General features: G+C 41.1%; 1 protein-coding gene across 2 annotated transcripts in view; it reads left to right on the top strand.

The window, feature by feature from the left end:
• MED1 (mediator complex subunit 1) overlaps positions 1-15,716 on the top strand; it is a 282,755-nt gene that overhangs the window by 74,689 nt on the left and 192,350 nt on the right. For both annotated transcript variants that reach the window (XM_053697957.1, XM_053697967.1), the window contains exon 4: positions 12,527-12,581. In XM_053697957.1, coding sequence (XP_053553932.1) covers positions 12,527-12,581 — 55 coding nt within the window. The remainder of the gene's footprint in view (positions 1-12,526; positions 12,582-15,716) is intronic.

The following is a 15,716-nucleotide window of genomic DNA, read 5'->3' as shown; positions in this document are numbered from 1 at the left end:
GTTACAGACAGGGTTGGAAAGGCAACCAGTCCTGGAACAAGGGCAAGCAGGCCAGAAAACCTACTTCTGCCCCTAAGACAGCATGAAGAAAGTGACCCCTATCCGGAAACGGATCTAGTGGGGGGCAGACTTTCTCTCTTCGCCCTGGCCTGGGCAAGAGATGTCCAGGATCCCTGGGCATTGGAGATAATATCTCAGGGATACCTTCTGGACTTCAAAACTTCTCCTCCACAAGGGAGATTTCATCTGTCAAGGTTATCAACAAATCTAATAAAGAAAGAGGCATTTCTAAGATGTGTACAAGACCTCTTAGTAATGGGAGTGATCCACCCGGTTCCGCGGACGGAACAAGGGCAAGGTTTTTACTCAAATCTGTTTGTGGTTCCCAAAAAAGAGGGAACCTTCAGGCCAATCTTGGACCTGAAGATCGTAAACAAATTCCTAAGGGTTCCATCGTTCAAGATGGAAACTATTCGAACAATCCTACCCATGATCCAAGAGGGTCAATATATGACCACAGTGGACTTAAAGGATGCTTACCTTCACATACCGATTCACAAAGATCATTATCGGTACCTAAGGTTTGCCTTTCTAGACAGGCATTACTAGTTTGTAGCTCTTCCCTTCGGGTTGGCTACGGCCCCAAGAATTTTTACAAAGGTTCTGGGCTCGCTTCTGGCGGTACTAAGACCGCGAGGCATAGCGGTGGCTCCGTACCTAGACGACATTCTGATACAAGCGTCAAGTTTTCAAAATGCAAAGTCTCATACAGAGATAGTTCTACCATTTCTGAGGTTGCATGGGTGGAAAGTGAACATGGAAAAGAGTTCTCTGTTACCACTCACAAGGGTTCCCTTTCTAGGGACTCTTATAGATTCTGTAGAGATGAAGATTTACCTGACGGAGTCCAGGTTATCAAAAATCCTAAATGCTTGCCGTGTCCTTCATTCCATTCCAAGCCCATCAGTAGCTCAGTGCATGGAAGTAATCGGCTTAATGGTCGCGGCAATGGACATAGTGCCATTTGCGCGCATGCATCTCAGACCACTGCAACTATGCATGCTAAGTCAGTGGAATGGGGATTACTCAGATCTGTCCCCTTTACTAAATCTGGACCAGGAGGCCAGAGATTCTCTTCTCTGGTGGTTGTTGCGGGTTCATCTGTCCAAAGGAATGACTTTTCGCAGACCAGATTGGACGATTGTAACAACAGATGCCAGCCTACTAGGCTGGGGTGCAGTCTGGAACTCCCTGAAGGCTCAGGGATCGTGGACTCAGGAGGAGAAACTCCTCCCAATAAACATTCTGGAGTTAAGAGCAATATTCAATGCTCTTCTAGCTTGGCCTCAGTTAGCAACACTGAGGTTCATCAGATTTCAGTCGGACAACATCACGACTGTGGCTTACATCAATCATCAAGGGGGAACCAGGAGTTCCCTAGCGATGTTGGAAGTCTCAAAGATAATTCGCTGGGCACTCTTGTCATCTGTCAGCGATCTACATCCCAGGCGTGGAGAACTGGGAGGCGGATTTTCTAAGTCGCCAGACCTTTCATCCGGGGGAGTGGGAACTTCACCCGGAAGTGTTTGCTCAACTGATTCTTCTTTGGGGCGAACCGGAGCTGGATCTCATGGCATCTCACCAGAACGCCAAGCTTCCTTGTTACGGATCCAGGTCCAGGGACCCGGGAGCGGTGCTGGTAGATGCACTAGCAGCCCCTTGGGTTTTCAACATGGCTTATGTGTTTCCACCATTCCGTTGCTACCTCGACTGATTGCCAGGATCAAACAGGAGAGAGCATCAGTTATTCTGATAGCGCCTGCGTGGCCACGCAGGACCTGGTATGCAGACCTAGTGGACATGTCGTCCTGTCCGCCATGGTCTCTGCCTCTGAGGCAGGACCTTCTAATTCAGGGTCCTTTCAACCATCCAAGCCTAATTTCTCTGAGGCTGACTGCATGGAGATTGAACTCTTGATTCTATCAAAGCGTGTTTTTTCGGAGTCGGTAATTGATACATTAATACAGGCTCAGAAACCTGTTACCAGATAAATTTACCATAAGATATGGCATAAATATTTATATTGGTGTGAATCCAAGAGTTACTCATGGAGTAAGGTTAGGATTCCTAGGATATTGGCTTTTCTACAAGAAGGTTTAGAAAAGGGTTTATCCGCTAGTTCGTTAAAGGGACAGATTTCTGCTCTGTCTATTCTTTTACACAAACGTCTGGCAGAGAATCCAGACGTCCAGGCCTTTTGTCAGGCTTTGGCTAGGATTAAGCCTGTGTTTAAAACTGTTGCTCCTGCGTGGAGCTTAAACTTGGTTCTTAAAGTTCTTCAGGGTGTTTCGTTTGAACCTCTTCATTCCATTGATATCAAGCTTTTATCTTGGAAAGTTCTGTTTTTGATGGCTATTTCCTTGGCTCGGAGAGTCTCTGAGCTATCTGCCTTACATTGCGATTCTCCTTATCTGATTTTTCATTCAGACAAGGTAGTTCTGCGTACTAAACCTGGGTTTTTACCTAAGGTTGTTTCTAACAGGAATATCAATCAAGAGATTGTTGTTCCATCATTATGTCCTAATCCTTCCTCAAAGAAGGAACGTCTTTTGCATAATCTGGACGTAGTCCGTGCCCTGAAGTTCTACTTACAGGCAACTAAAGATTTTCGGCAAACTTCTTCTCTGTTTGTCGTTTATTCTGGTCAGAGGAGAGGTCAAAAGGCTTCGGCCACCTCTCTCTCTTTTTGGCTTCGTAGCATAATACGTTTAGCCTATGAGACTGCTGGACAGCAGCCTCCTGAAAGAATTACAGCTCATTCCACTAGAGCTGTGGCTTCCACCTGGGCCTTTAAAAATGAGGCCTCTGTTGAACAGATTTGCAACGCTGCAACATTGGTTTTCACTTCATACCTTTTCAAAATTTTACAAATTTGAAACTTTTGCTTCTTCAGAGGCTGTTTTTGGGAGAAAGGTTCTACAGGCAGTGGTTCCTTCTGTTTAATGTTCCTGCCTTGTCCCTCCCATCATCCGTGTACTTTAGCTTTGGTATTGGTATCCCATAAGTAATGGATGACCCGTGGACTGAACACACTTAACAAGAGAAAACATAATTTATGCTTACCTGATAAATTTATTTCTCTTGTAGTGTGTTCAGTCCACGGCCCGCCCTGTCTTTTTTTGAGGCAGTTCTAAATTTTAATTAAAACTCCAGTCACCACTGCACCCTATAGTTTTTCCTTTCTCGTCTTGTTTCGGTCGAATGACTGGATATGACATGTGAGGGGAGGAGCTATATAGCAGCTCTGCTTGGGTGATCCTCTTGCAACTTCCTGTTGGGAAGGAGAATATATCCCATAAGTAATGGATGACCCGTGGACTGAACACACTACAAGAGAAATAAATTTATCAGGTAAGCATAAATTATGTTTTTTCATAGCAGGCATTATGTAGACTCAATGTGGGAGCGTGTATTAATGGACTACAATTATTCTTATATCTGTATCTTAAGGCATGCCTCATTTTGGACTCAGTGGGGTCCCTTTGAGAATTTTGTGCTATATGACATTCCAGTATCTCTGTGGAATACTGGGTTGACTTTACAATCTTATGTGCAGACTCATGAAATACCACATCACTGGTCATTTCAGTGTTGACAATATGTTAGGATAGATTGCTGTCCCTTGTGGGGTAAGTAACTGAGACAATTGATCCTGTTTGTGTCTGGGTAACCCTCTGTTTGTATGGTACCATTCATTTAGATAGGTATTTTTCAAATAGAGAGCATAAAAAATGTATTTTCTTAGGGGAGTTTATAGAAACAGGTTCAATTCCCTCAGGTCACAGCTATGTTGCTCTGAACAGTGTGGGGTTGTTTGTGCTTTTAATATTTGGTGACTCTCGATTAGCTTAGTCTGTGGTGTTAATTTCTTTTTCTTGCAATAAAGTTGTCAAGTGAATAATGTCTAGTTTAGCTTGTCACACACAGACCGAGGATCACACCCACTTATTGCTCTGTTTTCTCCAACATTGGTGTGTCCGGTCCACAGCGTCATCCTTACTTGTGGGAATATCTCTTCCCCAACAGGAAATGGCAAAGAGTCCCAGCAAAGCTGGCCATATAGTCCCTCCTAGGCTCCGCCCACCCCAGTCATTCTCTTTGCCGTTGCACAGGCAACATCTCCACGGAGATGGTTAAGAGTATGTGGTGTTTAGTTGTAGTTTTTTTATTCTACTATCAAGAGTTTGTTATTTTAAAATAGTGCTGGTATGTACTATTTACTCTGAAACAGAAAAAGATGAAGATTTCTGTTTGTGAGAGGAAGATGATTTTAGCAGACAGTAACTAAAATCGATTGCTGTTTCCACATAGGACTGTTGAGATGAAGTAACTTCAGTTGGGGGAAACAGTTAGCAGACTTTTCTGCTTAAGGTATGACTAGCCATATTTCTAACAAGACTGTGTAATGCTGGAAGGCTGTCATTTCCCCTCATGGGGACCGGTAAGCCATTTTCTTAGTCTCAAACAGAATAAAGGGCTTAATATGGGCTATAAAACTGGTAGACACTTTTATGGGCTAAATCGATTGCTTTATTTTGACATTTTATACATGTTTATGCTGATAATTCACACTTATAAACTTGGGGAACGTTTTTTTAACGTCAGGCACTATGTTAGACACCTTTTCCAGTCAGGAAGGGCCTTCCCAGTTGTAGGCTGAGCCTCATTTTCGCGCCTTTACTGCGCAGTTGTTTTTGAGTGCAAGACATGCAGATGCATGTGTGAGGACCTGAGAGTAGTTGGAAAAGTTCCTAGAAGGCGTCATTTGGTATCGTATTCCCCTCTGGGCTTGGTAAAGTCACAGCAAAGGCTGTAGCTGGGACTGTATAGGGGTTAAATCTGTAACCGGCTTTTCACTGTGGTGAAATTTTGGTAAATTTTGAACAATTCCTTCATATATTTTCACATATTCAGTAATAAAGTGTGCTCTGTTTAAAATTTAAAGAGACAGTAACGGTTTTGTTTTAAAACGGTTTTTGTGCTTTATTGACAAGTTTAAGCCTGTTTAACATGTCTGTGCCTTCAGATAAGCTATGTTCTATATGTATGAAAGCCAATGTGTCTCCCCCTTCAAAATTGTGTGATAATTGTGCCATAGCGTCCAAACAAAGTAAGGACAGTACTGCCACAAATAATGAAATTGCCCAAGATGATTCCTCAGATGAAGGGAGTAGACATGGTTCTACATCATCTCCTTCTGTGTCTACGCCAGTTTTGCCCACGCAGGAGGCCCCTAGTACTTCTAGCGCGCCAATGCTTATTACCATGCAACAATTGACGGCTGTAATGGATAACTCCATAGCAAATATTTTATCCAAAATGCCTGCATATCAGAGAAAGCGCGATTGCTCTGTTTTAAACACTGAAGAGCAGGAGGGCGCTGATGATAATTGTTCTGTCATACCCTCACACCAATCTGAAGGGGCCATGAGGGAGGTTTTGTCAGATGGGGAAATTTCAGATTCAGAAAAAATTTCTCAACAGGCTGAACCTGATGTTGTGACATTTAAATTTAAATTAGAACATCTCCGCGCACTGCTTAAGGAGGTGTTATCTACTCTGGATGATTGTGACAACTTGGTCATTCCAGAAAAATTATGCAAGATGGACAAGTTCCTAGAGGTTCCGGTGCACCCCGACGCTTTTCCTATACCCAAGCGGGTGGCGGACATAGTGAATAAGGAGTGGGAGAAGCCTGGCATACCTTTTGTTCCCCCTCCTATATTTAAGAAATTATTTCCTATGGTCGACCCCAGAAAGGACTTATGGCAGACAGTCCCTAAGGTCGAGGGGGCAGTTTCTACTCTAAACAAGCGCACTACTATTCCTATCGAAGATAGTTGTGCTTTCAAAGATCCTATGGATAAAAAATTGGAAGGTTTGCTTAAAAAGATTTTTGTACAGCAAGGTTACCTTCTACAACCCATTTCGTGCATTGTTCCTCTCACTACAGCAGCGTGGTTCTGGTTCGAGGAACTAGAGAAGTCGCTCAGTAGAGAGACTCCATATGAGGAGGTTATGGACAGAGTTCACGCACTTAAGTTGGCTAACTCTTTTATTTTAGATGCCGCTTTGCAATTAGCTAGATTAGCGGCGAAAAATTCAGGGTTTGCAATTGTGGCGCGCAGAGCGCTTTGGCTAAAGTCTTGGTCAGCGGATGTATCATCCAAGACAAAATTGCTTAACATCCCCTTCAAGGGTAAAACTCTCTTTGGACCAGAATTGAAAGAGATTATCTCAGACATCACTGGGGGAAAGGGCCACGCCCTCCCACAAGATAGGCCTTTCAAGACCAAGAATAAGTCTAATTTTCGTTCCTTTCATAATTTCAGGAACGGACCGGCCTCTAATTCTGCATCCTCTAAGCAAGAGGGTAATGCCTCACAGTCCAAACCAGCCTGGAAACCGATGCAAGGCTGTAACAAGGGTAAGCAGACCAAGAAGCCTGCTACCGCTAACAAAACAGCATGAAGGAGTAGCCCCCGATCCGGGACCGGATCTAGTGGGGGGCAGACTCTCTCTCTTTGCTCAGGCTTGGGCAAGAGATGTTCAGGATCCCTGGACGCTAGAAATAGTTTCTCAGGGTTATCTTCTGGAATTCAAGGAACTACCCCCAAGGGGAAGGTTCCACATGTCTCACTTATCCTCAAACCAAATAAAGAGACAGGCGTTCTTACATTGTGTAGAAGACCTGCTAAAGATGGGAGTGATACACCCAGTTCCAATGACGGAACAAGGAATGGGATTTTACTCAAATCTGTTTGTAGTTCCCAAAAAAGAGGGAACCTTCAGACCAATTCTGGATTTAAAGATCCTAAACAAATTTCTAAGGGTACCATCGTTCAAAATGGAAACCATTCGAATGATTCTACCCACTATCCAGGAAGGTCAATTTATGACTACCGTGGATCTAAAGGATGCATACCTACATATTCCTATCCACAAAGAACATCATCAGTTCCTAAGGTTCGCCTTTCTGGACAAACATTACCAGTTTGTGGCCCTCCCATTCGGATTAGCCACTGCTCCAAGGATTTTCACAAAGGTACTCGGGTCCCTTCTAGCGGTTCTAAGACCGAGGGGCATTGCAGTAGTACCATACTTGGACGACATTCTAATACAAGCGTTGTCCCTTTCAAAAGCAAAGGCTCATACAGACATCGTTCTGGCCTTTCTCAGATCTCACGGATGGAAGGTGAAAATAGAAAAAAGTTCTCTGTCTCCGTCAACAAGAGTTCCCTTCCTGGGAACAATAATAGATTCCTTAGAAATGAGCATCTTTCTGACAGATGTCAGAAAGTCAAAACTTCTAAGCGCTTGTCAAGTTCTTCATTCTGTTCCATGTCCTTCCATAGCTCGGTGCATGGAAGTAGTAGGGTTGATGGTTGCAGCAATGGACATAGTTCCTTTTGCGCGAATTCATCTAAGACCATTACAACTGTGCATGCTGAAACAGTGGAATGGGGACTATACAGACTTGTCTCCAGTGATTCAAGTAGGTCAGAAGACCAGAGATTCACTCCGTTGGTGGATATCCCTGGACCACCTATCCCAGGGAATGAGCTTCCGCAGACCGGAGTGGGTCATTGTCACGACCGACGCCAGTCTAGTGGGTTGGGGTGCGGTCTGGGAATCCCTGAAAGCTCAGGGACTATGGTCTCGGGAAGAGTCTCTTCTCCCGATAAACATTCTGGAACTAAGCGATATTCAATGCTCTCAGGGCTTGGCCTCAGCTTGCAAAGGCCAGATTCATAAGATTCCAATCAGACAACATGACGACTGTTGCGTATATCAATCATCAGGGGGGAACAAGGAGTTCCCTGGCGATGAAAGAAGTAACCAAAATAATACAATGGGCGGAGAATCACTCCTGCCATCTATCTGCGATCCACATCCCAGGTGTGGAAAACTGGGAAGCGGATTATCTGAGTCGTCAGACATTCCATCCGGGGGAGTGGGAACTCCATCCGGAGATTTTTGCCCAGTTGACTCAATTATGGGGCATTCCAGACATGGATCTGATGGCGTCTCGTCAGAACTTCAAGGTTCCTTGCTACGGGTCCAGATCCAGGGATCCCAAGGCGACTCTAGTGGATGCACTAGTAGCGCCTTGGACCTTCAACCTAGCTTATGTGTTCCCACCGTTTCCTCTCATTCCCAGGCTGGTAGCCAGGATCAAACAGGAGAGGGTCTCTGTGATCTTGATAGCTCCTGCGTGGCCACGCAGGACTTGGTATGCAGACCTGGTGAATATGTCATCGGTTCCACCATGGAAGCTACCTTTGAGACAGGACCTTCTTGTTCAGGGTCCATTCGAACATCCAAATCTGGTCTCCCTCCAGCTGACGGCTTGGAGATTGAACGCTTGATTCTATCAAAGCGTGGGTTTTCAGATTCGGTGATTGATACTCTGGTTCAGGCCAGAAAACCGGTAACTAGAAAGATTTACCATAAAATATGGAAAAGATATATCTGCTGGTGTGAATCCAAGGGATTCCCTTGGAATAAGGTAAAAATTCCTAAGATTCTTTCCTTTCTGCAAGAAGGTTTGGATAAAGGATTATCTGCGAGTTCTCTAAAGGGACAGATTTCTGCTTTATCTGTCTTACTACACAAACGACTGGCAGCTATGCCAGATGTTCAAGCATTTGTTCAGGCTCTGGTTAGGATCAAGCCTGTTTACAGACCTTTGACTCCTCCCTGGAGTTTAAATCTAGTTCTTTCAGTTCTTCAAGGGGTTCCGTTTGAACCTCTACATTCCATAGATATTAAGTTGTTATATTGGAAAGTTTTGTTTTTGGTTGCTATTTCTTCTGCTAGAAGAGTTTCAGAGTTATCTGCTCTGCAGTGTTCTCCGCCCTATCTGGTGTTCCATGCAGATAAGGTAGTTTTGCGTACTAAGCCTGGTTTTCTTCCAAAGGTTGTTTCTAACAAAAATATTAACCAGGAGATAGTTGTACCTTCTTTGTGTCCGAATCCAGTTTCAAAGAAGGAACGTTTGTTACACAATTTGGACGTAGTCCGTGCTCTAAAATTCTATTTAGAAGCTACAAAATATTTCAGACAAACATCTTCTCTGTTTGTCGTCTATTCTGGTAAAAGGAGAGGTCAAAAAGCGACTTCTACCTCTCTTTCCTTTTGGCTTAAAAGCATCATCCGATTGGCTTACGAGACTGCCGGACGGCAGCTTCCTGAAAGAATCACAGCTCACTCCACTAGGGCTGTGGCTTCCACATGGGCCTTCAAGAACGAGGCTTCTGTTGATCAGATATGTAAGGCAGCGACTTGGTCTTCACTGCACACTTTTGCCAAATTTTACAAATTTGATACTTTTGCTTCTTCGGAGGCTATTTTTGGGAGAAAGGTTTTGCAAGCCGTGGTGCCTTCCGTTTAGGTAACCTGATTTGCTCCCTCTTTTCATCCGTGTCCTAAAGCTTTGGTATTGGTTCCCACAAGTAAGGATGACGCCGTGGACCGGACACCCCAATGTTGGAGAAAACAGAATTTATGCTTACCTGATAAATTACTTTCTCCAATGGTGTGTCCGGTCCACGGCCCGCCCTGTTTTTTTCATCAGGTCTGATGAATTATTTTCTCTAACTACAGTCACCACGGTACCATATGGTTTCTCCTATATTTTTCCTCCTGTCCGTCGGTCGAATGACTGGGGTGGGCGGAGCCTAGGAGGGACTATATGGCCAGCTTTGCTGGGACTCTTTGCCATTTCCTGTTGGGGAAGAGATATTCCCACAAGTAAGGATGACGCCGTGGACCGGACACACCGTTGGAGAAAGTAATTTATCAGGTAAGCATAAATTCTGTTTTTCTTTGACATAGAATGTTAATACGCTAATCTTTGAGGCTTCTACATGTCCGCAGTTAAATTCAGTTCTAAATGAGAGTGACGTGCATGGTGTGCTTGCGATTTGGAAGGGGTGTGAATACGTAGCCCAATGAGCTTGTGGCGATATCTGTTTAAATATTACCTCCTACCTAGCACCTGTACATTTCCTTGACAAAGGGGCGGAGTCCCCGAAACGCGCGTCGGAATCAGCGTGGACGCTGACACCTGTCCTTACCTGTGTTGTTTGAGCAACCCTGCACGCTGACAGTAAACGGCTTCCTAGACGGAGAGAGCGAGATGGGAGCATCCGGAATATCCTGACTTCTATCCATTGCCACACCGAAGATTGCTGCTTAGTCTCACGGTAATACGGACTGACTCAGGTAATACCATAGACCGTTATTTCCCAGGCTGGCGGCGAGGAATCTTTCCAACGACACACAAGGTACCTTAATTGAACCCCCTGGTTTGGGTTATACATCGAGTATCTGTGAAGTATATGTCATACCAGCCCATTGATTATAAGTGAAGTGGCTGTCCATATTGAACCCCCTGGTTAGGGTTACATGCGGAGCACCTGGGTTCTTAGGTTACTGGAATGTATTTACCGTGAGTGAAGATACATTATCTTACAAGTGTGTGAGGTTGGATTAGCAGCCAGGGTTTACCTCGCTTCCAATTGACTGTTTGCATATCAGAAATGGGGGTTGCCCATATGGAAGTTGGTGATTCCTGTGTGATTGTATAACACGGACTTCTAACATTACTAGTATCCATCAGCATTCTGAGTCTGTCACAGGTCATTGCATGTTATAATTATCCGGACTTCATAACAACATAAGATTACACACCCAAATTCAACTGTAATATCTTTGTGGCATTAATTTTTCAACCATACTGGATACAAATGACTAAAAAACTCTTTTCTTTTTTATTAGTATTATTTTTCAATATTCTCATGCAGTGATACTATTATATAAAATTTTCTTCACAGGTTATGTGACAGGTGCTGCTGTCCTTCACTCCCTGGGGACGCCCTGGGGGTGCATTTACGTTATTATTAATTTGCTTATTTTTACTCATTGTATTTTTTCTTATGTATGAATGTTGAGTGTGGATGTGTGGATTGGTGGCTGGGGTTTTGTGTGGATCAGTGTGAGTGCATCTTTGGTTTCCTTCTTGTATTTACGCAATGTCAGATTTTGTATGACATGATGTGTAAGTATTAAAATATTTTGTTATATTCAATACTAAGACTCATTGGCTGGGATTATTTTATATTTTATATATATATATATATATATATATATATAGTATATATATATATACATATACATACATACATATTTAGACATGTATATGTATGCATCTCTATGTTAAGCTCTTTGCTTTCATTTTATTTCTAACACTGGACACCACATATCTTTTGAGCCCTTATAACTTTCTTTATGCATTTTTTTAAAAATATTTTTTATTAGACAGTGTTATTACGATTGTAACTGTACTTTTAAATATAATTTTGATGTGTTTTGTGCAACTTTTTTGTTGAGCGTAACAGTTAACCAGAGCTCTAAAGTCGTGCTATCCAGACACACATTAAATTAAATTACGCACACGCGAACGCGTTTACTTTCAACCTGTAATACATGCACTACTTCTGACGCATGCAAAGAGCCGCGATAAACCTATTTTCGCTCGCATGCAAGTTAGTGCACCACTCTGGAATCTAGCTGCTAGTTGGAAATATGCTTAACTGAAGATCGGTAGAAGTACCGCTCAGGACCTTCAAAGAACTGAGTTCCTGAGCAATACCTTTAATACATGTTTAACCCGTTTGACGGGGTTAACCACATGGCATTAAAGGGTCACTTGTCTTAAAGGGACACTGAACCCAATTTCTTTCTTTCATGATTCAGATAGAGCATGCAATTTTAAGCAACTTTCTCCTATTATACATTTTTCTTCATTGTCTTGCTATCTTTATTTGAAAAGCAAGAATGTAAGTTTAGAAACCGTCCCATTTTTGCTTCACAACCTGAGTTGTTCTTGCTGATTGGTGGCTAAATGCACCCACCAATAAACAAGTGCTAGCTAAGATGCCTTTTCAAATAAAGATAGCAAGAGTACAAAGAAAAATTGATAAAAGGAGTACATTAGAAAGTTGCTTAAAATTGCATGCTCTATCTGAATCATGAAAAAAACATGTGGGTTCAGTGTCCCTTTAAAATTGCATGCTGTAATGAATTCAAGCATGCTGTAATGATTAAAAAATGCATCTTTATTTCTTGGACATAAAGCTTCACTTTTAAAGAGCTGAAACTCCTTTATAACAGGTTTGTTTTAAGATATCACTTTAAATAAATTGGTAGGTATGCTAGGGAGATGACTTAGCAGCATAATAGTGGATCTCACTTGTTTTTCTGCATCATTTTTAAAGGTGGCTATGACTGGTGTGTGCAGTGTTTGCAGTGATAAACATTCTTCACTGCTTTGTATGCAGAAACCGATAACAAACAGATGCAAAACCATGTATTTGCATGTTCAAAAAGTCAAAGTTTTCTGTAGTTGTATTAGACAGTGAATGTAAAATAATTGTTAAGTTCACGCTACTTTTTCTTTTAGTGTCTTCACTATCTGCTATGACTGATCGTCTAGAATCTATAGCAAGACAAAATGGGTAAGTACAAAGCAGACGGGGGATCCTACTTTTTGGTATCTCCACTAGAAACCTCAGGACTACCTGAGTAGAGAAGCATTAAGCTGAGATTATTAAACATATTGGCCTAGATCACAAGTGGAGCACTATTGATAGCCCATGGTGCACTATCTTTGTAGCAGCCTTGCACTAAAAATAGTGCACAATCTGGTATTACATACATACATATATTTACACACATACGGTCCAACCATTAGGGCACGTAGAAATTTTAAAAAAATCTACTTGTCCAAGGATCTAAAGTTATAGCCCAATCTACCTTTTCTTTATGACAATTTGCTTGTCCAGACAAGCAAAATATTGCACATAGAGGCAGTCCCCTGGTTACAGACATCCGACTTAAGTACAACTCATAGTTACAAACGGAAAAAAAGAGCTTTATCGCAAATCCTTCTTTCCAGGATAACCCAAAATACTCAAAACAAATTGTAACAAGGACAGAAAGTGATGTGAAATTTTCTGAACAGGGGCACAGATAGCAAAACAAACTTTTCCCTATGTTATCCAAAACTAAAAAAATGTTTGGCTAGAGTTTCACCTAAAAAAGTGCCTGTTCCAACTTACAAACAAATTCAACTTAAGAATCTATCTTGTTTGTAACCTGGGGACTGCCTGTACATATATAATTATTATATTGAAATATATTTTGTTCGTTTTGAGGCATGTTAATAAGTAAAATAAAAATAAAATGAGTTGCATGCACAAACATGCTAATATCTGTGAAGTAGAGAGGTTGCACATCTACCACAGTATGATTGTCCACTTTAGCAAAATAAAAAAATCCAATACGATAGGAATTACATTCACCATCTGACTAAAGAACAAAGTATTTCAAAATATCTAAAGAATAAATCAGTACCAAAGAATAACATTTTGGAATATGGCCTTATGGACCTTATTAGATATCAGAAATCATATTTTACTTATAACGCTAGGCTTGTTTTCTTTTTTAAATGTACTCAATGATTCCATTATCAACTCATCTAAGCACGTTTAGGCCACAGTGGGTCTATGCACGTTTTGTTCTCAGTGTGGAAAGAATTCTGGCAACTTAGAACTTTAGCTTCAAAATGAAGAACTGTCAAATTGTTAATGTGTATGAACCAAACCTCATCAATTTAGCAAACTAAATTTTCAGCCTTATCATCATTATTAATTTATAAGTATTTTATCCTTATTTTCAAACTTTGTATAAAATATAAGACTGGCACACATGTTAACATTATTATTACTATTACTTTGGCACAGTTCTCATAAAAAGGTTGTCAGCCCCTGTTCTAGTATACTTCTAAAACACCTGCTCAACCAGGTTACCAGGTTTCCCATATTCCTTGCTGGTAACTAGTCACATCATTATCAGCTGGTGTAACCAAAAATTTCAGAAGTATTGGAATGAGTATCATAAAGAGTCAAACATGGGCCTTCCTCAAATTTACTCTTCATTAAACCATTTTATATTTATAGTGTAATGTCTCAATTTTCTTTTTCCTTTGGAGAGTACACATAAGAAAGCACTTGCCATGCTGTGTAAAAACTAATGTTTGCGATTTAATCGCGATTTTCTTATAAATGACTATAACACCTTAATTTTGCATTAAAAAGTTTATTTAACACTACAGAATCTTAATGTTCATGTTTCTCAATGTCCAATACACTCTTGGAGCATAGAAATACAAAACAAAAAATAGTTAAAATAAAATTAGCTGCCTGTGATGTGATTAAATAGTAGCCACTAGCCAGTTATTAGGTCTTATGACACACAACATTGTCATGTTTTCTTGGACAGTCATTCTAACTGTGGACAGTGGTATGATTAACATATGAAGCATTGTAAGCCACATACACACACAATTATATATATATATATATATATATATATATATATATATATATACACACACACACATATATAATATACAATATATATATATATATATATATATATATATATATATATATATATTTATTCTTTTTTTTTTTTTTTTAAACATTTTAATTTGACTAAAAATGAGCCCTGCTCCTGTCCAGGAATCCAATATAGGCATACTATCAGTAGGGGTGGGGGGGCTGTTGCTTTCAGAAATGCTGTGCTTTGCTGATATCAAATACATTGTAGATGCAGTTAAGTTAACCCAGCAGCAGAGGGGACTGCAGTTTTAGCCTTTTTGGCAGTCGTGGGGTTAACTGCATCTGCTATGTATTTGAGCCGTTTCTCAGAGAGCAGGAGATTGTGTGGGAGGTTCCATAATGTTTACATACCCTAAATTTCAGACCGCAGACGTCCCTAGGGGGAAATATAAGTAAGTGGCTTTCTCTGCTCTTCATTCCTGCATGGGCTCTGCTTTTAGACTTCTATAGATTGATCGGCTGCTACTGAGATCAAACAGAAAGTGAAAGTAAAACAGCCATTTTATAAATGTGTGCTAAAAGCAACCACTAGATGAAGCTAGTTTGCAAGAAATCACATAAAAATCAATGCATTACAGCCACTTCTAAGGATTTTTTTTATTAAAAAATTGCGACTCTTGCGGTTTTAAAATCGCGGCGATTAATCGCGGTTTTAAATCGCATGTGCGATTAATCGTGCAGCCATAATATATATATATATATATATATATATATTTCCTAAACATATATTCACAAAATGAGGGTCAGGATCCAGCTTTATACATTATACAAATATTATATATAGCTGTGAGGCATAATCTTATTCTACAGTGGGAACAAACAACACAAGCATTCATCTACCAGCACAGGGCCAGCTTCTAGTTACATCAAGCACAGCTTGCTCCCTGTGTGACATAATAAGAGCTGAAGAAGAAGAACAGCGCACTCACCACAAGTAGCACAAGGACATGCAACCTGACATATTTCAAGCAGAATGTCTACAACCTAATGAACAGAGACAATGGGCTCCATTTATGAAGCATAGAATGGAGGCCCATCGTTTCATGCTCGTCTGAAACGGAATTTAATAATAATAATAATAATAACTAGTATTTATATAGCGCCTTTCTCAGCGCTCGCTCTCGGAATGAATCAAATTGGCAGCTGAATAGTAAGACCGCTGCTCCTTCGATCAGGATGATTGACAGC

The sequence above is a fragment of the Bombina bombina genome, chromosome 1 (assembly GCF_027579735.1).
Source record: "Bombina bombina isolate aBomBom1 chromosome 1, aBomBom1.pri, whole genome shotgun sequence".
NCBI classification, from domain to species: domain Eukaryota; kingdom Metazoa; phylum Chordata; class Amphibia; order Anura; family Bombinatoridae; genus Bombina; species Bombina bombina.
This window is presented reverse-complemented; position numbering and strand designations above follow the sequence as displayed.